The sequence below is a fragment of the Marmota monax genome, unplaced genomic scaffold (genome assembly GCF_021218885.2).
Source record: "Marmota monax isolate L192 unplaced genomic scaffold, Marmota_monax_Labrador192_F-V1.1 WCK01_AAM20220418_F8-fsc00210, whole genome shotgun sequence".
In the NCBI taxonomy this organism is placed as follows: domain Eukaryota; kingdom Metazoa; phylum Chordata; class Mammalia; order Rodentia; family Sciuridae; genus Marmota; species Marmota monax.
The window spans coordinates 18,291-42,386 of NW_026695248.1; the positions used below are offsets into that span (position 1 = coordinate 18,291).

At 51.4% G+C, this 24,096-nt stretch overlaps 1 protein-coding gene across 14 annotated transcripts in view; it reads right to left on the minus strand.

The window, feature by feature from the left end:
* LOC124089992 (ral guanine nucleotide dissociation stimulator) overlaps positions 1-21,111 on the minus strand; it is a 33,224-nt gene extending 12,113 nt beyond the window's left edge. Inside the window, exons 1-10 of one of the 14 annotated variants that reach the window (XM_046440287.2) lie at positions 18,704-21,101; positions 18,230-18,417; positions 16,537-16,745; positions 16,095-16,300; positions 14,880-14,994; positions 13,428-13,543; positions 13,045-13,275; positions 9,788-9,904; positions 8,680-8,794; positions 6,400-6,755 (exon numbers count right to left, since the gene is read on the minus strand). In XM_046440287.2, coding sequence (XP_046296243.1) covers positions 6,550-6,755; positions 8,680-8,794; positions 9,788-9,904; positions 13,045-13,275; positions 13,428-13,543; positions 14,880-14,994; positions 16,095-16,300; positions 16,537-16,745; positions 18,230-18,417; positions 18,704-18,871 — 1,671 coding nt within the window. In that variant the 5' untranslated portion in view covers positions 18,872-21,101 and the 3' untranslated portion in view covers positions 6,400-6,549. Of the gene's footprint in view, positions 1-6,399; positions 6,756-8,679; positions 8,795-9,787; positions 9,905-10,070; positions 10,178-11,730; positions 12,573-13,044; positions 13,276-13,427; positions 13,544-14,879; positions 14,995-16,094; positions 16,301-16,536; positions 16,746-18,229; positions 18,418-18,640 lie in introns of those variants that run through there. The other 13 variants (XM_046440289.2, XM_046440285.2, XM_046440292.2 and 10 more) reach the window with 13 other exon arrangements.
* Positions 21,112-24,096: the final 2,985 nt, after the last annotated feature.

The following is a 24,096-nucleotide window of genomic DNA, read 5'->3' on the forward strand; positions in this document are numbered from 1 at the left end:
TGGGCAAAATAATACAAGCCCCAGAGAGTCTCATCCCATTGCCCAGAGATGGACACAGCACTCTGCATTTCTAAGAAGCTTCTAGAGACCCTTACAGGCAGCCAGTTCAGGGACTCAGTGATTCAGAAGGTGCTGGAAGGTTCTGGCCTCAGCCTCGTTGTGCTGTTATGTGATGGAGGGCTTCTGGAAGGTCTTGAGGATGACATGGACACATGTGGTCCCTCTAGTGCCAGCTCTGCCTTAGTGGGGTGGGGTGTGCGTGCCTCTGTGCACACTGCCATGTTCAGCTGCTGCTCTCCCTGGGGAGCCAGAGCAGGGGTGCTCTATGACTTTTATACCTGTAGCTTCCATGCTAAGGGCCCCTGGGACCCGATCTGAGGATCCATCTGCAGTTCAAGTGCCAATATATATGTATATTTTTGTCCTATTCTGGGGCCTTATTGTCTGCATACGTTTGTTTGTTGTTTATTCATTCATTCATTCTGGGGATGGAATCAGGGCATTCCATTCTTTACTACTGAGCCACATCCCCAGTAAACCCCTTTTTTATTTTTATTCTGAGACAGGATCTCACTAAGTTTGCTTAGGGCCTTGCTAAGTTGCCGAGACTGGTCTCAAACTTGTAGTCCTCCTGTGTCACCTCCCAAGTCCCTGGGATTAGAGGCGTGCGCTCCCACACCTGGAGCTGTATCCTTTTTATTGCTATTTTTAAAGTATGTCTAGATGTGCTTGTGATGCCCACATTAAAACACTGCTGAGTACAGAGCACAGGTTTTGCTATTCTCCATCAAAAGTTACTAGAAGTGTACTGGCCATTAATACGTGTCGTGGGTAGGAGCCCATCTGTGAATTAATTTAAAATAATTAACAAGGGCTCTTCAGACATGGAGAAGTCCTAGGGCGAGGGCCTCTCTGGGCCCAGCAGTGACCTCTGAGTTAAGGAGTAGCTAGGTGGCTATTGCCCTGGCCACTAAGCAGGCAGCCACCTCACCCCCACCCCACTTGGGTGACCAGCTGGCCCGGGCCCTCTCCAGGGCTTGTGTCATCCTAGTCTGTGACAATGAGAGCTCCATTAAAGGGGAGGGCATGGAGTGAGCCTTTTGGCCAGGGCACAGCCTGGGGTGGGAGAGGGCAGGTGGCCCTCAGCTTACTGAGTCCCTACCACCAACTGACTCTAGCTGACTCAGATTCTAAGGGATTTCCCCACCTGCTGTCATTGGGCAGAAAGGCCTAGGTGCAATGACCTCCGAGCTTCGGTAATGTCCACAAAGACACCATGAACACGCCCTTAGCCAACCCAGGTTGCGGCCATCCTAGGTGAGTAGAACCATGGACATGGCTTATCTGGTGAGAAGCTAATTCAGAGGCTCAAACTAAAATGACTGTTGCAGCCCCACAGGGCTTTCTGCTGAGAGGACAGCAAGCTTCGTTCCCACAGGAAGCCCTGGCCGTGTACCATCTTGGGAACACGTAGGCCCTGAGATGAGTGTGGGCAAAGCCCTGCACTTTCTGGAACCATCTCGAATCCCCTGCTCTGCCCCATTCTCCAGGGAGGGGTGGGGGTGACTCTGTTTGGTCCTGAGTAAACGCAGGGCCTGAGAAAGGACGCTGCGTCTCAGGCACACTCCAGGGCCATTTGTTCCAGCTCCTGCAGCCAACATCCTGTTTTGCTAGAAACTCCATCGACAGAGGCTTGGAACTCCTGCTCTCTTGTTCCTGCTCTGAAGTTCTGCCATTTCTTCTCAGATGGCTCCATCTCCAAACCTTTCAACTCCCTCCCCTGCTCCAGGGCTTTGAAGCGGTTTCTTTGGAAGCTTCTGCACAGGGCTAAGGACAAGCCATTCCTCACATGCTCCTTCAACAGGAGGAAGGGAGGGACCAGAGGGGCCACGGGGAGCAACCTCCTGCTCTGTTCCAGGCAGCCACTTCCAGGCTGGGGCTGCAGCCTGGGGCTGTCAGGACGGCTCTGGCTAGGGGGGAAGCCCTACCCAAGCCTGGGTCACAGCCTCCCGCGCCCCAGGGCAGCTGGTGAGCACTGGTGGAGGGTGGAGGGGAAGGCTTGGCCCCCAGGAGTCGGGTCTGGACAGCATTCAGGTGGGAAGAGACCACTGGTCACCAAGGGGATGTGAAGCAGGGGTGACCCAGGGCAGCCATGAGATCTCCTCTAAAGACCACTGTGGTCCCAGCATTACAAAGGGACTGAGTGACATTATTACTCTTCCCTGTTTTAAGGACAGAGGTGTGGAAGGGATTCCTGAGAGTCACAGAAAACATGGCTCACAGGTTTCAGTTTGCCATCAAGGAGTGACCTTGACTGCACTGGTGGCAATTCCCCGACCCTTGATGAGCCCCCAGGCATCTTCCCAGTGAGTCCTCCCAGGCCCAGTCTCAGGGGACAGACAGCTGCTCTGACTGCTCTCCCTGGACCTGAGGATGACATGTTTTTTTCTAATTTTTTTTTTCAGTGCTGGGCACTGAACGCAGGGCCTCGCACGTGCTAGGCAAGTGCCCTACCACTGAGCTCACCCAGCCCTTAGGGTGACGTGTTTTGGCAGCATTTGCTAACTGAGTCTTGGTGAGGTGAATCCCCTTAGCCCTGGAGACAGCACCCTTCTCAAGCAGCTGCGTTTGTAGGGTTAAGGTCTTAGCTGAGTTTTCCTTTATTTCTGCACTATTCTTTTTCTTTTTTTCTTTTTTTTTTGGAGGCGGGGATGGAACCCAGGGGCACCTACCACTGAGCTACATCCCCAGCCATTTTGTGTATTTTATTTAGAGACAGGGTCTCGCTGAGTTTCTTAGGGCCTCCCTAAGCTGCTAAAGTTGGCTTTGAACTTTCAATCCTTCTGCCTCAGCCTCCAGAGTTGCTGCGATTACAGGCGTGCACCACTGACCCCAGCTCTGCACTGTTCTTAATCACACAACCTTCTGGGCTAGGTTTACTAGGTATGAATTGAGTTGCTCTCAGAGATAAGAAAAAGTAACACAGCCCTGCTCTGCGGGCAAACCAGGGATGTTCCCCAGGGCAGGGGACAGCTTTCTCTCCAAGGAAACCCCACTGTCAAGAACGAGCCTCTGCTAAGGACTTCCATGTTGGTTGGGGCATCTGCCTGCAGGGGTGGCCTGCAGGTGACCGTCAATCTCCCCAGGCCTGGACTGTGGTGAGGGGTTGGCCTGGTGACCAGGGGTTAGCCCCCAGTTAATGATCACTTGGCATTGTGGTTTGGATGTTAAATGCCCCATTGCCCATGTACTAAGGGCTTGGTCACTAGCTTGTGGCCCTTGGGACATAATGGAACCTTTAGGAGGTAGGGCCTAGTGGAGGGAATGAGGTCATTAGGGATGTGACCTTAAGGGGATATTGGGACCCAGCCCAGTCCTACTCCCACCCCCACCCCACTTCCCAGAGGTGAGCAGCCTCCTCTGTCACATGCTCCAGCTGCCAGGATGTCCTTCTGTGCTGCCACAGGCCCAAAGCAACAGGGCTAAGGTCCCATGGACTGAGACCTATGCAGCCATGAGCCAAAAGAAACCCTGTTTCCTTTAAAGGGGATTCCTTCAGATGCTTTGTCACAGCAACAGAAAGCGGACAGCACCCTTGGACTGTGCCCTTGCTTTATAGATGGGGATGCTGAGGGCCCACAGGAAGCCGAGCAGCCCCAGGTCACATGGTCCTGTAAAAACAACTATTATCCATTCATTCACTGACTACATGGCAGGAGCTGGACTCCAGATCTCAGTGTTTGAAAAAGTTGTGTTTCCTTCCTGCCCCTTAATCCCTCGCTCTCTCTTTGTGTATGAATCCAAGAAGGACCTTCAGGAGATTGCAATGCCACCCAGTCATCCTAGCCAACTTTGTACTTGAACATGAAGTTCATGGGATTTTTCTGCTTCACATTCAGTTGGTCACTAGTCATCAGAGAGCTCTGTGCCTTCACCTACAGAGTGCCACCCCCTTCCTTGCTGCAAGGGCTCTTCCTGCCAGGTCACCTGCTGGATGGAGGGCACTGCCCAGTGCCCTAGATCTCTCCTGAATGTTCCGTGACTAACCCACTGCAGGCCAGGCAGCACATCCACAGAGCAAACAGCGAGAGGGTCTGGTGCACCCTTCAGAAAGCACCCCCGTCCAGGTACTGTTATATAGATGCCCACAGAACATTCCCCAAACCTGCAGCAGCTTGGACTGCATCCAAATGCAACCACAGGCTGAGCACAGTGGCACCCACCTATGATCCAGTGACTTGGGAGGCTGAGGCAGGAGGATTGTGGGTTTGAGGCCAGGCTCAGCAACTTAGTGAGGCACTGTCTCAAGATAAAGAATTAAAAGGCTGAGGATGTAGCTTAGTGGCAGAGCCCCTGGTCCAATCCCCAGTACCAAGAGGAGGTGGAGATACCAGAGATGGGAACTTCTGAGTTGAGTCAAAGGTAACTCCAAGTCCAATGAGACTGAATGCACAGGGGAAGCTTTAACCCGGAAAAGAAAAGGAGGCAGGGAGCTTCAGCTCCAGGTAAAGGACTAGGTATTGAACCCGGGTGCCTTACCACTGAGCATTCTGCTCAGCCCCAGTATCCCCTTCCCTGGGCTCAGCAGAGTCCCCTGCACCTGCAATGTGCCCTGGATGTCCCTGGCCTGCAGCCCTGGCTCTGAACCAGCCTTGTGGGACACTGGGTGCACAGTGGAGGCCTGTGTGGAGCACCCTCCTTCCAGTGCGCACCTCCTACTCATTCCTTGGCACATCCCCAACCCTCTTTGCTCCCGGGATCCCTCAACTTTCTTTCCAAAGGCTTTGGAACCACAGGCGGGGCTTCTCCCATTTATCCCCAAAGGATTGATGCATGAGGGAAGGGACCTGCATCTGGGGGCAGAGAGACCTCGCTTTGGCATCATGTTGCCTACGTGCTACTTACACCCCTAAAGATCCCGCCCAGCATTTGAAGCAGGATCAATTTAGCCACGCAGCAGGTAAGCACTGCTAAGCTCAAAACATTTCATGGTCAGGAAAGAGATTTCTTCTGCAATCAATTTCTACATCATAGTCTTCAGTAAAGGAAGAGACCACTTGGGGGTTTCTCTGTCCCCTGTTGGTTGTAGCTAATTTCAAAAAACAGTTTCAATGAAGGGCAGCAACCTGCACATTTCAAGCACACTCTGCTGAGTTCCAATACTATGCATCAGCTGTGAGGACACCACAGTCAATATAAACAATGTGTCTATCTCCCCAAAAGTTTCCTCCTGCCTCTCTGCAATCCCTTCACACCTCCACCATCCCCCCTCACATCTCCAGGTGACCCCTGATCTGCTTTTTGTTACTATATACTTTCTAGAAGTTTCAATAAATGGAATCATACAGCATGTTGTATTTTTTTTTAATCTGGCTTCTTTCAGAATAATTATTTTGAGCATCATCGATGTTAAGTGCCAATAGCTCAGCCTTTCCTATTTTTGAGAGATCAACTGTATGGCCCTTCCCCCACTCTGTCTCCTAAGGTGGGCCTGGGGAGTCTGCATCCACTCACCTGCTGATAGACATCTGCACTGTTTCCAGTTCTTGTCTATAAACAAAGCTGCTATGAAAATGTGTAACTAGTCTTGGCATTGTGCAAGCCCTATAAAGCCCTCACACATGCTCAAATGCTACAGGACTTTGCAGACCAGTCCATGCAACAGTAGACATTCATTCATTGTCTAGAGTCTACAGATTCCTAGATGCATGGCATTCATTATCATCAAATGCACAATTTTGATCAAAAACATATATATATATATATATATATATATCATTGCAAACTGAATCAAGAAAATCAGAAATATCCCCAAATCCAAAGAGTGGATCCCCATTGTGATGCTACCAGTGGAAAATTCTACAGCTGACCTCATGGGATGGTTCACAGTCAAAACACAGCTGCAAGAAAAATATTACATGACATGACCTTCTGGTTATGTGAAAAGTGGCATGTGAAGTACACATGCATGTCTTCTTCAGACATGGGATTCATTTGCAGGACACCTTATGCAATTGAAAATACTCTAAAATGGGAGAAATCAGAACCACGTCTCCAAAGTATTTCAGGAGAGAACAACTCCATCTGTCTATCTATCTCTCAGTGAGTGTGTGTGCTCTAGTGTGTGTGTGTGTGCTCTAGTGTGTGTGTTCTAGTGTGTGTGTGTGTGTGTGCTCTAGTGTGTGTTTGTGTGTCTTTGTTTTTGTATCATGATAGCCAATACTTCATTGCCCCCATTGGAAAACTGACTCAGATAATGCCATCTGCCATACTCCTAAAAACTAAAGTTCTTGCTGATAGAATGAAACATTCCTTCCTGTTGGTTTGGATGTGTCCTTTAGGAATCACGGCTACATTAATATACTCAAATCATCAGAGTAGATCAGGTAACAAAAAATATACATATTTTAAAATAATAATATATTAATGGAAACAGCAAATACAGGATAGAGTAACAACTGTCTTACTAAACAAGGTCAAGGACAATGGCAAACTATAGGTTCAAACTTTGAAGCAAATAGTAATCAATGTAAATATTCCTGGGCTGCCTCAGCCCCGCCCAGGCACACAGCAGTAGAATGGTTTTGCAAGCATCCTCAGGAGGGCTGGAGCCTTCTTTGCAGGACGAGAGGGAGGTTGAGGCTGGATCCATTCATCATTCTTTTGGGAGAGGCTCCTTTTCCTCAGCACAAAGTTGGGTTCTGTGTGAGGGTTCTTTGCATAAAATACATTGGCCTGCGCTGGAATCCTCAGCTCTGGGGAGAGAGGGGTGTACAAAAAGAAGGTGGCACTCAGGAGGTGCTCCCTAGGACACCCCAACATCTGAGAGCCTGTGCCAGAAATGACCTGAGCCACACCCTTGAGAGCTCTCCAATTCAGCACCAATACCAACAAAGACAGCCTCCACAGTCCTCCCTGAGGAAAAACTAGGCAGAGCACTTCAACAGACCTAATGTCTGTTCCTACCAAAGGCTTTGGACTCCAGAACATCCCAGGTCCTCTTGCATCTGCCAAAGCACACCACTAGGGTTTGCATCTGAAATCTCCCACAAAAGGCTCCTGTGCCAAAGATTCAGACCCCACATGGGCCATCTTCATAGGTGGCTTTGGAGGGAAGCATTCGATGGTGAGTGCTCTGATGTCATCATGAAATTCTCATTCAAGATGAACATACTACTGGGAGGTAGGAGGGACTGGAAGAAAGGTTGGGTAAGGTTGGAGGAAGACCTAAACAGGGTTGCGCCCTGGGCAATAGTACCTTGGCCCTGTTGGCTCCACTGAATCCTCAACCTCCAAGTAGAGGTCCTCCTTCTCCTCTCTGTCTTTCCCTCTTCTTCCTCTCTCCCAGCCTCATTCTCTCTCCCATTCTATGCCTGTTTGGCAAGGGCTGAGGAGCTCTCCACTGCCACACACTAGAGCGTTATGGAGACCCTCAGGGCACAACCGAAGAGAAAGCTATGAAACCCGGAGAAAAGGCCTAGGCTTCCTCTTCTGAGTTATTTTCCTCAAGTATGGCCACAGTGAGGACAGGCTGACCAGCACAGATACCACATTAGAGCCATGCTTCTGTGTTGGTGGAGCCCGCCTCCATGTGGACCAGCCTCTGAGAATGGAGGCCACATCCCAAATGCTGCCCTACTAAGAACAATGGTTCCAAAGACCAGCAAAGGGAATGCTTCCCTCCAACATGGTGTATGGTCCAGTGGTGCCATGACCCCGAGTGGGGGAATACAACAGCCAGCTTCTCCTTCCTCTGACACCTGTTTCCTGCCACCCTCCTCTAACCTACAGCCTGTTCTCCATCCCTTCTGGGTTGGATGCGGGGATCTCTGCTATGAATTTCTTAGGCTACCAAGGCCTCAGACAGACTTCCTCTTCCAAAGGCTCTACTGACCTAACAGTACGTTAAGATAGGAGAAAATTGATCCTAGAACTCATAGGGATGGTGGTCTTCAGCGTACATAGGCTGGGATCATGGCTGCTGTGGTGTTTGGCTCACAAAAACCAACCAACCAACCAACCAAAAAGCTCTGGCATTATTATCAGATGAGCTTTGTGGCCGACGTGCTCAGGAAGCCCTCATGTGACTTTAGTTAGGGTTCTTAACCTGGCTATGGTGATCACTCCTTGGCAAGTGGACTCAGGTGAGGAAGACCATGGAATTTATCCAAAAACAGATGATTCAGGCTGTCTCCCAGCCTGTATTTTCTTTCCAATTTCATCCAGTTACTGCTTGCTAGAATCCTGGCACTACTCTGCCCAGGCAGTGGTTTTCTGGTCACAAAGAAGGCTTTCAATAGTACTGCTTCAGTCCACAAAAGTGCCAGTTCCATCTTTAGCCCATGCATTCCCATGTCCCTCTGAAACCACTCCTATCCCAGACCACGGAGCCATACGGCTCCTGGGAAGAGGCTTTCCTCCTCACTCCTCAATGATGTCAGCTTTGGATGCCTGTTCATGTCCAGAGGAGGGCACCTGGTAGGGGGCCGCAATAGCCACTGGGGTATACCATAGAACCTCGAGACCTTAAACCTGCAGAAGTGCAGTTGGCTTTGTGCACGAGCCCCAACACACCCTGTTGGAGTGTTCTTGGGGGTCAGAGACTACTCTTTGGTGCTAAGAGTTGACCTGAGTCCACATCCTGACCCTTGCTCCCTGCCATCTGATTGTCCCACTTACTCTGACGGTGAGAGATGATTTGGCCCAGCTCATATTCCTCCGGCTTCTCCTGAGTAAGCAAGTGTAGCTCGAGGGCCCTGCGGATGACGACAGGAGCCCTATCATGGCAGGTCACCTGGAGCAGCATGGGAGACAGGCCTTCAGGAAATGGGCCTTGAAGTGACTACTCAAGGACAGTGGGCAGAGGCATTATGGAGGCACCTCAACTCTAAATACAAAGGCAACATCCATGACCCTACCACCTGAGGCTGGCCTCCTGCTCATCGCGTGGGCTCTTCCCATAAGCTACTGGCCAATCCTTGTACATAGGACTGCCTGGACCTGCCATTGCTCTTTGTGGAGCCGCACTCCACTCGAGATGAAAGGACCCCACTACCTGTATACACATGGAATCTCATCCCACAAGTTGGGAGGAATGGGACAGTGGCCTCCAAGATCCCAGGTCTGCCTGAGGATGCAGGCGGCATTTGGGGTAGCCCCGGCACAAAACCTAGAGGCTTTGGTCTGGATTGCCAGGGCCCAAAATAGACCCAGGAACATGACCACACACAGGAGTGCTGAAAGATAGCCACGAGAGCTCCTGGCCTCCAGAGGCTGAGTGCTGGCTGGGGTGTAGGAGGACACCTCATCCGGCAAGGGTGGTCATTGGAGAGGGCTCCTGTCCTGCAGGTTACCTGGACATTTAGTGCGCTTGCTCTACATCCATATCGACTCTGCAGACAGACCCTGTCAGCTCCTTGTTCAAGGAACATGCAGAACCTCATACTGCTGTCCTCCTCCATGGACGCCAGCATCCCATACAGGGGAACCTGCAGCCTAGGTCCTGTCCTAGTCTCATCTGTCACCCATACCTGCCCCTGCCCTTCCAGACTGCATGCTTCCACCCGACACACAGACTCCCTCAGACATGGCGGTGGACAAGCTGCTGCTCTCCCTCATCTCAGCTCCGGCCCTTCACACTGACCTCTCCCTTCTTGATTCCCGTCTATCCTCCTGATCATCCAGAAGCTCCAAATTCAAGAGGGCATGAGTAGTCCATGGTCTTGGGCCAGTGTCTGTTCCCCACCCAGGTGGAAGCACCAGGGGACACCCCTGCTCCCAGGCTTACCAGGACAGTCTTGGCCATCTTTGGACTTTGTGTTTCTAAGTGGACACGAATTAAGCAGGTGTCTCCCACCAGCTTGTGGGAAAGCGGCCTGGAGGACTTGCAGGTTGATTCTGAGAACTGTGGGGGATGGAACATCAGCTAAGCCCAGAAACAGAAAGCCACCCAGCCTGTCAGTTGGCTCTATGGGCTTCTAGCACATATGTCTAGGTGATGAAGCTTCTTATTTCCCCAGGTGGAAGTGGAATGGCAGCACAAGTACAGCTTGAATAAGGTGGGAGTTTACCTCCTTTCCCTTGACCTGGGGGTGTTTCCTCACTTTTTTTATGAAATGATATTTTATTCGCGGATTCATGGACAGATACATGAGTGAGTGGTCAGGGACCTTGATTTCTGCAGAGAGAAGTGGAGAGAATTGCTAGGTGGCACTCAAGGATTATACCACAAAACACCACCAACCCCTGAGAGTCTCCACCAGGGCGGGCCTGCACCAGAATTGAGAGCCCTCCAATCCAGCTACAGTGCCACCAAAGACTCCCTCAATGATTCTTCCCTGGAGAAGATGATGTACAGGATTCTAAACCAAAAGAGCACCTGACAATGGAAACAGCACCTTGGGCCCCGGAACTTTTCAGTGCAGGTCAGATCTGCCAAAGAGACACTGCTAGGCTTTGCATCAGGATTGGCAAAGGCTCCTGTGCTTAAGCCTTTCTCCACAGTGCAGCCATGCTCAGACATGGGCATTCAGGGAATCCTTGGATGAATCCACTTATGGATGAATACGCGGAGGGGAGGTGGTATCCATCAGAGGTGTGTTGGGCATGGACATGGGAGGACTTCAGCAGGGTGATCCCTGGAGAACTCTATAGTTTTCTAGGTTCGCTCTCCTTCCCATTGTTTCTCATCATGAGCTGTCTGCTTGGTGCTTGTATTCTGGTTCTTGTTCTACTTCTGGCTCTTCTTTCTGTCCTGCATCTTCTTGTAGTTCTTTCTGGGTCTTTTTCTTGTTCTTACATGATTCCTTCTTGTTCTTCTTCTTGTGTATCTCCCTCCACCCTTCCTTCTGTTTCACCTCCTTCCTTTTCTTCTTCTTCCTCCTGCTCTTCAATGTGTGATCTTCTCCCCATTCAGGAATGTCCTCTTTCTCCTCCTCCTCCTCCTCCTCCTTCTTTCTCTGGCAATGGTTGGGCGTCCTCTGAGGAGTTCAAATCTATCACACTCTTCTGCCCAGATGCAGCCTCGGTTCAGAACCCCAAGATGAAATCAGTTCTCAATCAATGGTCGGGAGTGAAACCAAGACCAAAGAAAAGTGACTTCCTTTCTTTGTCATTGTCACAGTCAGGAAAGACTGAATAACAGACACCGCATTCTGGATAGGCTTCTACCTGTGGTAGTCAACACCTCATTTGGACCAGGATTGCTAAAATAGATTCCCCCTCCAAAAAGCTTCCCCAATGAAAACAAGGTTTTCAAGATCTAGGAGAGGGCCAGCATCACTGCCACCCTCTTGCCATAAGGCATAGATGCCATCACACCTAGTGGGTTCCAGGCCCCCGGTAGTCCTCACTTTTGATGTCTGTTACACACAAACCTCCCCTGGTCTGGAGCTGCTCTCAACTGATGCTTGGGTTGAAAGTGTGTTTCTGAAATGACCTTCGTAGAATCTCAGCTGGGTAATTCCTTATTGACTGGCTTATTTTTGTACCAGGGATAAAACCAGAGGCACTTAAGCACTGAGACCATTCCCAGGCCTTTTGACTTGGGTACAGGGTCTCCCTAAGTTTCTGAGGCTGTTAGGAAATCCCCATCCTCCTGCGCAGCCTCCCAAGTCCCTGAGATTCACAGACACTGCCCCCTTGCTAGCTCCTTGCACCGCAGTCTTCCTCATGTGTAAGACAGAGCCAACCCAAATGAGGTGGTGTTTGAAAATGAGAAAACTCACTTACATGCCCGACAGATGGTGGGTTCTATTGTGGACAGGCTGGGATGGTGGAGGCTAGGAGTGTCTGGCTCACAAGAAAGGAAAGAGCACTGCATTGTGGACAGCTCAGCATTGTGGCCTATGTTCTTCAGATGCCCTTCTTAGTTGCTGGAACGAATAATAACCTGGCCATTCTGATATCTTCAGGAGATGGTAACCCAGGCACAGAGGACTTGGAATTCTTCCAAAATGAACCCAAACAGGTGTCCCCTGGCCTTGACTTCCTCTTCACTGAGTTCTGTTCCCAGTTGCTGCAATCCTGACATTCTTGTGAGTAGGCAGGACTTCTCATATCCTGGCTATGGATTGGGACCTGTGCTGCTTCCGTCCATAGCAATGCTGATCCAATCAGGACCCATGTTCTCCTCCTCTTCATTTGAAGGCATCCTTATCAGTGAGCCATAAACCAAACTGATGATCAATTGAGCCTCTCTCTTCCTTGCCCCTCATCGATATTAGCTTTGCATTGCCAGACCAGGTCCAGGGGAGAACACATGTAGGGAGGTCCAGCAGCCCCCTGGGGCCTCATTGAGCACCTCCACATTGGACACGCCCATCATTGCAGTTGGTTTCCTGCACCAGGCCCACCACACTCTGGCTATTTTGGGGCCAACGCCCACTTTCTCTTGGCTGTGAGTTACCCTGAGCCCACTGTGGATCATTTCTCCCCACTGTCTGATTGTCCTAATTACTCTCATGCAGAGACATCATTCTCAGCAGCTCAAAGTTGTCCACATCCTCATGCTGCAACAAATTTTGGTCCTAGGCCCTGCGGATGAGGCTCGTCACCCTCTCCTGACAGGTCACCTGGATCAGGGTGGGACAAATGTCATCAGAGAATGGGTTTTGGAGGAGCTACCCATAAGATTCTGGTCAAACATTCAGGAGAAATCTCAGCTATATATACAAGGGCACAATCTTGTTATCCTGCTACCTGAGTGTGGCCTCCATATACCCCCTGGGTTCTTGCAACGTGCTACTAGAACAATCTTGGTACAAATGTCCGCCTGTACCTGCCATCTCCCCTCCCCCTGGGGAGTCACATTCCACTCAGGTCAAAGGACCAAACTGCCTATGCACAGACACACTCTCATCTCACTGAGATGAGAGCAATGGGCCAGGGACCTGCGTGCCAAGTGTGCTCTGGGATGCAGGCTGCCTTTGTGGGTGGAAGGGGGAGATACACTGAAAATTTTGGTCCTGACTGCCCCGGGGTTGGCTGTGTCTCCTGCCTTCCACTGTGGGGACACCCAGGAGGCAGCCCTGCTGTCGGGCTTACCAGGATGCGCTTTGTCTCCCTCGGGCTCTGTCCCTCTAGGAGGACGTGAACCACGCGGCTGTCTTCCACCTGCTCGCTGGAGTGAAACAGTGAGGAGCTGCTACTGGTGACTTTTCTCATGCAGCACTCATTGCTTTGGGTGGCCTGGGGCAATGGTCCTGCAGCCACTGCAGAGCTGCTGCTCACAGCTGCTGGGATCCTGGATGCCACTGCCATAGAAGGCTCCAAGAACTGTGGGGGATGACAACATCAGCAAAGCCCAGCACCTGCACCCCACCCAGCCTGGCAGTTGGCTCTATGGGCGTTCTACAACATCCATCCAGAACCTGAGGTTCTTGTCACCTTGGCACCAGGAGTAAAGACTGAAGAAGGTGGCTGTTTACCTCCTTTGGCTTGACCTTGGACCACTTGCTGGCAGCTGTTTCCCGAAGAAGAAAGTTATAATCCACTCTGCCATCCAGGGCGTGATATACGTTCCCATCAGCAGGGATCCTCAGCTCTGGAGAGGCAGGGGCAGAGGCATGGTAGGTGACACTCAAGGAAGACACTACCCAACATCCCCCACAACTGAGAGCCTCTGCCAGCTCAGATCTCACACACAGACCTGAGAGCCCGCAAATCCAGCTACTGTTCCACCAAAGACTCCCCACTGATTCCTCCCTGAGGACCCTCTGTGCACAGGAGGTCCACTACAGGAACACCTTTCAAGGAAATAGCCCCTTGCACCCCAGAACCTCTCAGTTCACGTTAACCTGCCAAAGAGAAACAGCTAGACTTTGCATCTGGATTGGCCCCCAAAGACTCATGTGTTGAAGGTTTTCTCCCCACTGCAGCAATGATCACAGGTGGGTTTGGGGAAAAGCACTTGAAGGTGGGTGCCTCCACCTTGCCAGTGGATTCATCCACTCATACAGGGCTATGCTAATTTGAGGGGTATGGATTGGAGGTGTGTTGGGCGTGGGTGGAGGATGTCCACAGCAGGGCTGTGCCATACAGAGAAATATGTTTCTCTTGAGTTCCCCACTTCTGCATTTCCTCCTCATCAGTATAATTCTCATTCACAGTTTTAATCGATTTATTGTTATATTAGTTGTTTGGCTTGTGTTTCTCCTTCTTGTTCTTGTCCTTCTTCATTTTCTCCTCATGCTTCTTCTTATAGTCATCTTGACCTTCTTGTTCATTGTCTCCTCCTTCAACTCATTTTCATTTCATTTTTCTATTCCTCCTTCTCCTCCTCCTCTTCTTCCTCTTCCTCCTCCTCCTCCTCCTCCTCCTCCTCCTTCTTCTTCTTCTCTCTCTCTCTCTCTCTCTCTCTCTCTCTCTCTCTCTCTCTCTCTCTCTCTCTCTCTCTCCAAGAAGAGTTTACAAGCTGTGAAGGGTTCTATTCTACCACACACTTCTCTCTAGAAATGGCCTCTGGTCCTAAGTGGACTCAGTTTGCAATGAATAGAAAGATTGGAAGCCAGAAATGATTCTTCATTGAACTGCTTTTCTCATGTACTCATCTCAGTCAGGAAAGGCTGCCAAAGTAGGCACCCTGTGGTTGTCTGTCTTCTGTGACACAAGACAAAGGAGCCTCTCTTCTTGGCCCCTCATGGATAATAGCTTTGCAATGCCTCCTCAGATCAAGGAAAGAACACATGGTAGGCAGGTCCACAGCCCCTGGGGAACATGAAGAACCTGCAGATTTATGCCCCATCATTACACTTTGTTTCGCGCACAAGTCCCACCATACTCTTCCTGGGCATTGGGCCAAAGCACACTGTGTTTTGGCTCCCAGTTATCCTGAGCCCACTGTGACTCACTGCTCCCTACCCTCTGATTGTTCCACTTACTCTGATGGTTCGAGACAATTTGCAGAAGCTCAAAGTTTTCTGGATCCTCCTGCTGGAGCAAGTGTGCATCTAGGGCCCTGCGGATAATGACTGGAACCCTGTCCTGGCAGGTCACCTGAGCAGGGTTGGAGAAAGCGCATCAGAGAGGGAATTTGGGAGTAGCTACCCAGAGGACAGTGCTCAAGGACAATCAGAGACAACTGAGCTCTCAACACAAGGGCACCATCTTGTTACCCTGCTACCTGAGGCCTTCATGTGATCATGTGGGGTCTTCCTATCTGCTTCTAGCCCAATCTTGGTACAAGAGTTTGCTTGAACCTGCTATGCCCTACAGGGAGAAGGGAACAAGGACCAAACAGGTTTTGCACAGACACACTCTAGTCCCATCAAGATGGGAGGTAGGGTCCAGTGAGCTTCCATATCCCTGCTCTGGTCTGGGATGCAGCAGCATTTGTGTGCAGATCAGGAACAATCCCTAGGTGCTTTGGTCCTGACAGCCAGGGCACAACACACACTCAGGACTCTTTAATGATAGGCATGGAAGCTGCTGGCCTCAAGAGTGTCAGTGCTTGCTGGGGTGTCAGGAGGTATGGACCCAGCAGGTGAGGTGGTTCAACATGACTCCCCTGCAGCTGGACACCAGAGTCTCATGATGGATACTCCACACCCAGCAAAATTCTGCAGAGAGAGCCGCTAACTCTCTATTCACATACATGCAAACTAGGACACTAATGGACCCCTCCAAGGCCCCCAGTTGTCTGTGACCCACACCTACCCACCCTAATCATCCCACAATGGCTCCCTTCCCTTCAACCAGCAACGTATCCCCTCCCACACACAAGAAGATGACTGCCAACTCCTCTGCTTCAACCTCCACTGTTCAATATACTCCTCCTCAATACCAAGGTCGGTAGAGGACGGCCTGTACCCTCGATAGTTCTCTGACCTCCTCTGAACCCAGCACTCGCTCCTGCACTTCTGGCCTGCACACCCCAAAACACGCAGGCCCACTCCCACCCAGACCTGGCATGCTGCTGCTCCCCGCCTCTCAGGTCAAGCTCTTAACACCGAACTCTCTCTTCCTCATTTTCTGCTCTCCTTCCTGACCTTTCAGAAGCTCCAATTCAAGAAGACAGGCCTAGTCCAAGGTGTTTGCTGTGGACTCGGTCTTCCCCAGTGTGGGCTCCCAGGAGACTCCCCTGCTCGAAGACTCACCAGGATGCTCTTATACTTTGTTGTCCTTTCGTTTTCCAGGTAGACGTGAATGAGGCAGCTGCCTCCCACCCGCTTGTTGTACTGGGGCCGTGAGGAGCTCCTAGTGGAGACCCCTGATGTCCTGGACTCCGGCTCTGCCCCTTCCCAGGGAGAAGGCTCTGGCTCTGGGGTTGGCTTAGGAGCCGTGACAGGAACTGAGCTTGTAGCTAGAGGAGAAACGATGCCAACATGACTGCCTTGCCCTGACCTTCGCACAGACAGACAATACCCCTGCTGCCAGGAAGAACTCAGGCCCTTAGCCCACACAGGACCTCTTTGCAGACTGGGGTCACTTCCTGAGTGGACAAAGGCTTATCCTCATTTCCAGCCCAACACCAGGCATACACACTCCCCGCAGTGGGACAACAGTCGGACCTTTCCTCATATACCCTTGGGTACTCACCCCAGTCCGCCTGGCTCTCAGGCTCTGCCTGGCTTGATTTGCCATCTTCAGTCTGGGCCAGCAGGTGGTGGGCTTCGTGCTCCAGGTTCAAGCCACCCAGAAGGAGCCACATGGATTGCAGTAGTAGCTGCAGACTCAGAGAGCCTGGAGGCTGATGGGAAGCCTCGGTGTAGAAGTTCACCCAGGTCCCCGGGAAGGAAGGTGAGGCACTGTGGGGAGGCAGGAGGGGAGTCAGCAAAACCCTGGCCTTGCCTTCACCACGGCCTCCAGAGCAAACCTCTGACGCTACACTCCTGAACCTTCCCTGGTTCTGAACACACCAGTCAACCTCAGACAAGTCACAGTGGCTGTACAGGCAGGGACAGGACAGGTCGCGAGGCAAACAACCTTCAACGAAGGAGCGTTAGATCCATGGTATGACCAGCTCTCCCCTCCTCTGGGAAGGCCTGACACTCTTCTTCCTCTTGGCTACGTGCTCTCCAACCTGGAATGCACCTTCCAGGAGTGTCTGTCCTCCTGCCCACTCTTCTCAGGGCTCCAGAGACACCTCCTCCCCTGGCGTGGGCTGCAATGCTACCTCATTCTCTGTGAGCACTCACTGAGTCCCCCTGAGCAGCAACGGACCTCTCTTTTCCCATGAGTGCAGACCACATCTCTGTGGCCCTGGGGGAGGACTGGGAGGTGTAGTGTGGGGGGATCCATCGTCCCAGGGCCTTCCCCAGAGGACCATGACTACCTACAACTCCCTGCCTTACCCCTCCTACTGCTGAAGCCCCGGACCTTACACTGCATGCAGGAAACAGAATTGGGGAGAACAGTCTTTCCTCAGCCTTCCCAAGTCAAATCACCTTGCAAGTCCTTATTCTGGAAACAGGAGCCCACCCTCTTGACCCCAAGCCCATTCCATGTTGAAGTTGGTCCAGGGTCCACCATGTTCACTGAAGAGGACAACGTGCAGTTATGCCTCATGGAGTCAGGGATGCTGTCACATGTAGGATATGTACTCATGGCACCTGCGGTTTCAGGCTGACCCCCATGAAAAGGGACACAATGGCAGTCATTTGCACCCCATTTTTCACTGAATTATGAAACGTGACTGGAAACGTGTCTTCACACAGTGGGTGCTTTCTCCTTGTTCATCAGTGAATGAGCCCAAATTGCTGATTCCCACATATCTCTCTGGTTGTGGGAGCTGCCATCTCCAAAGCCCCCGTCCAGCTATGTCCCAGCTAGGAAGCTCTGGCCCACTATGGAAACTAACATGTCTTTATTAACCCAAAAGTGCTTTGCCCAAGGCCCGAGTTTTGAGACGCCTCTGGCACAGATCTACTTTCTTCACGAAGCCAACATCACACCAGAAAGACCACCTGGCCTCACTGAGTCCACCTGGGAATGAGCTCAGCGCATACCTTTGAGCTGTGGTGCCCAGTGTGTGGGGACTGCTCCACGGACCTCTGTGGATCAGCTGGAGTCAGGATGGTTTCTCTGCCTGAGAGGGGGGAGTTCACTCCCCTTGCAAGGCTGTGGCAGGCACCTCCAGGACTCGTCCCACTCGGGGCTGACATTCCACTATGAGCCTGGTCCTCTATCTCACTAGGTATCACAAACCTTTGGGTCCCTGAGAGGTACATGGCAGCCCCAAGACCCAGGCATGAGGGGGCTACACACTTGGGCTTCGTGGTCTGGTGCTTACCTTGGGAACAAGAGATCCAGCACCTGCTGGGTGGGGATGAAATCCCAGGAGATTAACCCCATGTTGCTGCGGAAATGTAGGTTCCTCCCACAAATGTCAGGCAGGAGCTCATTCCTAAGCTGGTCCTGCCTGGAAGATTCAAGGCTCTGTACCCTGAAGGGCTCCTCCGTGTTCTGATCATTTTCACCCTGGGTTGGGACCAAGAATGGTGGGTTCAAAATGGAAATGGTGACAAACAGAAAAATGCCTTGTGCCAATACACTAGAGTCAAAGCACAATGGGACAGTTCCCATCAGTACAAACACACACACACACACACACACACACACGCAGTCAGAATAGGAGTCCTGGGCCATTCATCAGGGATCAGAATAGAGGGCCTGCTGGGCTCCCCTGCCCTGTGCTACTCACTGTTACTCTTGAGCTCCTCTGCGACAATCGCCAGAGGCTCTGGCATCTAAGATGAAGCCTCACCCAGTGTATCCACAAAAGGGCTGGTGGGCCCCCCTGAGATTCCTGGGAGCCTGAGGTTCGGCATTGTTTGCAACCACAGGAGAACATCCTTCTCACTTCAGTGTCTCCAACCAAATGAGCTCGGATGGCTTGGTCAGTGAAGTGGGTGCCTGGATACCAGGGTTCCATGTTCTGTTTGATCCATTGTCAAGGCGATGATGTCATTTCCTGTGCCCATACCTGAGCCTCTTTTCACATAAGACCACTTTCAAAAGCCCTATGGGCTGCTGATTTCTCCTCCATGCCTACCCATATAAGGTGCGCATGTGTTCACCAACAACTACCCAAATACCCCCACCAGCATCTGCCCTGCTTGGTGCCACTAGAGTTCCAGCTTGGAGCCTTCAAAAATGCATTCACAACCAGTCCTTCCCTCTCAGCAGCTTTTGGACCCTGGTCTCATCCTTGTGCAACTCATGGCGTGCCCAGTCTTTTCTGGAAAGCAGGGTAGCATCTAATCTCTAGGGTTATTGTGTCTATTGGCCCATAACAGCCTCTATTCTCTCTGAAACCAGAGATGGGACTCACAGGTGGCTAAAGCACAAACGTAGAGATGGGACAATCACAAGAAGCGGAGAGACAAAGAATGCACCCCAACTCAATCAGGCCTGTGTCCCACACAGGGACGTGGCCAACGTCCGTCCCATCCTGGCTGCAGTTCCCACTCTGCACCATGGCAAGTTGGAGGCGACTGAGATGCAGAGGCTGCTCCCCTCTGCCCTACAACTTCCCAAGGCTTCTCCTAAGAATTCCAAAGGGCCCAAGTGCGTCGAGTGTTGGGGTCTCACAGAGACTCCGAGGTACCACAGCATCCTGCTGCCAGAACCAGTTCACCCCTCACCTCAAGGGGCTCAGCCTCTGGATTCATGGGAATTGAAGTGGGTATAGGTGATGGGATGTCATCTCCAAGACTGAGTTATGCCAAGTCCATGACCCCTGTCTGCATCCCTGTCTCCAGCACCACTTCCCTCTCTCTCTTTCCTCCTCAGAGCAAACAAATCCATTTAGCAAGTGTGTCCTGTGATAAAGACATGACAGTCACCCATCCTCTCATTACAAAAACACTGAGGCTAGCCAACATGGATCCTACCAGGAACACAGGCATGAACTCAGACTCTGATCCTCCCAGCCGAGCCTCGGTGGAGCCTGGACTCCCAGCCTCCTGAGTCAAGGAAACAGAGGTGCCTAGCCGAGCCACCTTGGATGCAGCCGCACACAAACTGAACTGATCAATGCCTCTTGCTCTCAGTTGTGAGTAAGAGGGGAGGTGGTGTCTCACAACCCTGGACATCAAGTGCAGTCTCCAGGCTTTGGGGTGTGCCCTGGCCTCTCTCTATCTGCCCAGGCCCTCCAACCCACACTGGCCTTTTACCCAACCTCCTCCTAGGGCCAAACTCAATCCTGCCTCTCAATTTCTGCTGCCTTCCCCAACACACTGCTCCCCAAAATGAGCAGGCCTGGCTCTCTGTTATCATGCTGGTGCCAGCAGCAATGCCACCCCACTGACATAATTCTGAGTCCCAACCTAGGCACTCCAGCTGTCCTTGCCACACCTGGCCTGTTTGGGCTCTGGCTCTTGCTCTTTTCATTCATGTGCATGTATTTTGAGGTTTTGTGTTTCTCCCACTGCAGAACTGCAGCTGGAGCAGGGTAGAGCTCATGAGGGTGACATTCTGAGCCACATCCAGTCCCATCAGGACTGTTAACTGGGGTGACTGCTGGAACACGGTGATGAGTGAACACATGGGAGGTGGTTGGACCCACCTTGCCTCTGAGGGGCTTCCTTTCAGGACAGGAGTGCTAGGGATGGGAGCCCCTGGCGTGGGATGCTTTGGACAAGGCGTGACCACGGGCTCTCTTTCCTGGCAAAAATGGCTCCACTGAGCATGGAGAGCACTGTCATTGCTGGTGGCTAACAACAGCCCTGGACCCCAGTAAGGACCCCACACTCAAGACCTACCCCTGAGTGTGCGTGTCCTCAAGGAAATGAGGTCTCCTGATCCCAGGTGCAAAGGAGTAAGTCCTCTAACTCCAGGGGCCATGAGGGACTTCTGAGTTTCCCTTGTCCTTCTTTACCTCTGCTGAAACCATGGTGTCCTCACACTAACCACAGTTAGGACCCTGGCCTCATTCCCCATAAAGGCTCCATAAAGGACAGTCTCTAAGATGCTCAGTGGACCAACACCCTCTGCACAATGCATACCCCTATTCACTCAAGATGCAAGAGGATTTCTATTCAGGAAAACCAGGAAAGGGAGAGCCTTTCTCAAGGACATTAGTGGGTGAGGGTGTGCTTAATGGATGGAGAACTACGGCCACCACCAACTTCCAGGAGCATATATGGCCCTTTGGGCACAGGTCCATACCCTACTTTTCCCCATCAAATTTTTCAGAGAAGTGAGGCTGTCTCTTAGATGGCACCTCAACACTACAGGGTCTCCTACTTCTTCCACAAGAAAATAGTGGGCAACAGGCCTCCCACTATGTGCATCCGAGAATACTCTGGGGGCATCTGCAACCTTTCAAGACCCCAGGAACCATGGGGGCACCCAGCACCAGCAGAGCATTTCTGCACATCACAACAATCACCCTGGGTGAGAACTCTCCATTCCACTCTGTACTATGCCCTGTCATCTGACCTGATCAGTCGAACCCCTCTCCTTCCTGTTTCTTGATTGTACTGCTATGGTTCCAGACATGGATGCCAGGGTGCTTGTGGCCCACCACAACCGTCTGGGTGCCAGGAACAAATGACATAGAGGAATGTGTCTGGGAACTTCTGGATGACGGGAAGTCCCACCCTCCAGGTTTTCATCTTCAACGCAATGAGTGCGGAGGGAGCCAGGAGGGCTTTGTCAAGTAGAGAGGTGGGAGCTGACTGAGCCTCAACTAAGTGCCCAGGACTCTGGGTTCAGAGCTGGTGTTATGTGGAATTGTTGAGAGACGTGAAGAAAACCCAGCTCACTGTATGCAGAGACAGCAGATGCCCTCACGTGGTCAGGCTGCTGTGCTTCTCAGAGCCCTGAGATGTTCCACGGGTGTGGAGGTGGGGAACCCACGTGCCAGCCCAGGCTGCTCCTGAGCACCTCTACCTGGATTCGAAGCACGTGACTCTGCATCAGAGTCATCACATCAATGTTTCCCTGCCCCCCACCCCAAAAGTTCTCTCAGAGACACTGAGATTCCGCTGGCTCTGGACTTGCCCTTTCCTCTGGGATCCTGGGGGCCTATTAATTAGGAGGTCACACCAATTCTCAGCACACCGGCTGGGCCCCCTCACATCCCAGGAGTATCCAGGCATTGGTTCTATTTATAGTCCATCATGACCCACGACACAATGGACACATTCTGCAATTGCTAAAGAAACCACCAGGCACAGGGCTGTCGTGCACACTGGCCTGTAGAGACCTGGAAGAGGAGGGGACTTACAGGCTGCGTGGAACCCAAGACCCTAGATCCTGGGATCTGAGCTGGACAGACGACAGCTCATGTGAACACAGTCACCACTGTCACTGAGAATGCAACTGAGACACCCGCAGATTTGGCAGTGGACCCGGTATGCCCACGAGTGGGGGTGAACTGAATCCCTTGAAAATGATGATGTCCAGAGAAACACAAATTTTGTAGGATTTCACTCATCTCAGGTTCCCAATTATCAGGTTCATAAAAAGATAAAGTACAATGTTTTTTGCCTGGGCCTGGGAGGGCACTAGAATTCAGTACTGATGGCAAGAGTATGTCCATGTGAGTTCTAGAGATGCATAGTGGTGATGCCTATGCACCAATATGAACATGCTTAATGCCACTCAACTGTGCACTCCAAAATGGTTCAATTACAAAATGGATGTTTGGTGTTGATTACCACAATGTAAACACTTGGGAGACTACTGATTGACTCATCTTAGCATAGTTTGCGTTGTGATGGTAGAATACAAGACACTGGGTAATTCATAGCATAGATTTTATTTCTCAAACTTGGGAGGCTGGAAGACCAAAACCGGGGGCCAACTTGTAAGAACGTTCTTGTTGTGTTCTCCTCTGGAAGCAGGTGAAACAGGGACAAGGGCTGCTTTGAGAACCCCCTTCCCAGGGAAGGAGAATCCATGGCCTAAGCACATCTTCAAGTTCTTACCCGCTAACACAGCATAATGCAGAGACAGAATAGAATGATAGCCCATGCTCCCCAGAACATCCCAACTTCTTGGCATGACTCCATTTCTGCAACATTTCACAGTAGATTTTGGATAAGACAAGAGTTAAGCTGAACACATGGGGAGAGGGCTCCCTTCTCGTCTGCTGCTTGCAGTGTTGCAGGTGGCCTTACAAGCCATCACTGAGGTTCTGCACAACAGCTCCGACTGCCCTCCTACCACATCCCCATGGGGCTGACTCACACTCAAGTCCTGAACACTCCCAAGCCCAAAACCAGAAATGTCACAGGAAATCCAAGGGAGATTTGTTCGAAGTCCTCCAAAAACACCATCCACACAGGCTTGAGTCTCTTACAAAAATGCCAGAGTATTTGCATCTAAACGCTGCATATCTTCTTCCTGTAGCATTTCCATTATCTCCAGATGATTTGTGACACCTAATACAATGAAAGGGCAGTGTCATTCTCTGTAAACTGTAAGATCCAGGAAACAATGAGGAGACAAGTATCTGTCCAGAGAGACACAACTCCTTTCCTGATAGTTTGGATTTCCAGCTGGTGGGGACCATGGATGCAGAAGAATGGGTGCAGGGCCAACTGCACTTTCTTGCTTTGCATTGAGGGGAGGAAACACCGCAGCCAGGATGAGGGCTTCTAGGAGCTGATATCCTTCAAGTCAACATCCGGACACATCTGACCTTCAGGCCAGAAGACTTTCTAGCAGGGGATCCAAGGACTTGCCTACTGTGGAAGAAATCCAAAAGAATAACTTACTTCAAAGGGCATCAAAGAGGTTCAGGAGGGAGGGAGCCAACCCAATTGCCTAGACACTTTTAGAGGTCAGAGTGTGGGTTCCAATGCAAACACCGCAGTCCCATGGAGAATTCTGCAGTGTGTTGGTGATTAAAGAGAATGTATGAATCCAGGGGTCACTAGGTCCTCTCAGCCATAAGGGGGAAGCTCCAGGAGCCTTGCCCACAAGGTGAACCAGGCAGCTGGTCCCAATAGCCACGCCCACCGGCTCCATGCTGTTCCATCACCATGGTAACCGCACAGCCTGGCCAGGCCTGGATGGCTTCCTGATCCTGCCTCCTGCATTTTCATGGGCTCCCCATTGGTCCTTCCACTGTCAGACAGGCTTCTAGTCCTGTGGTCCAGCCCCAACCTGTATTTCCTACTTCACACAGGTCCACTACCAAACCTA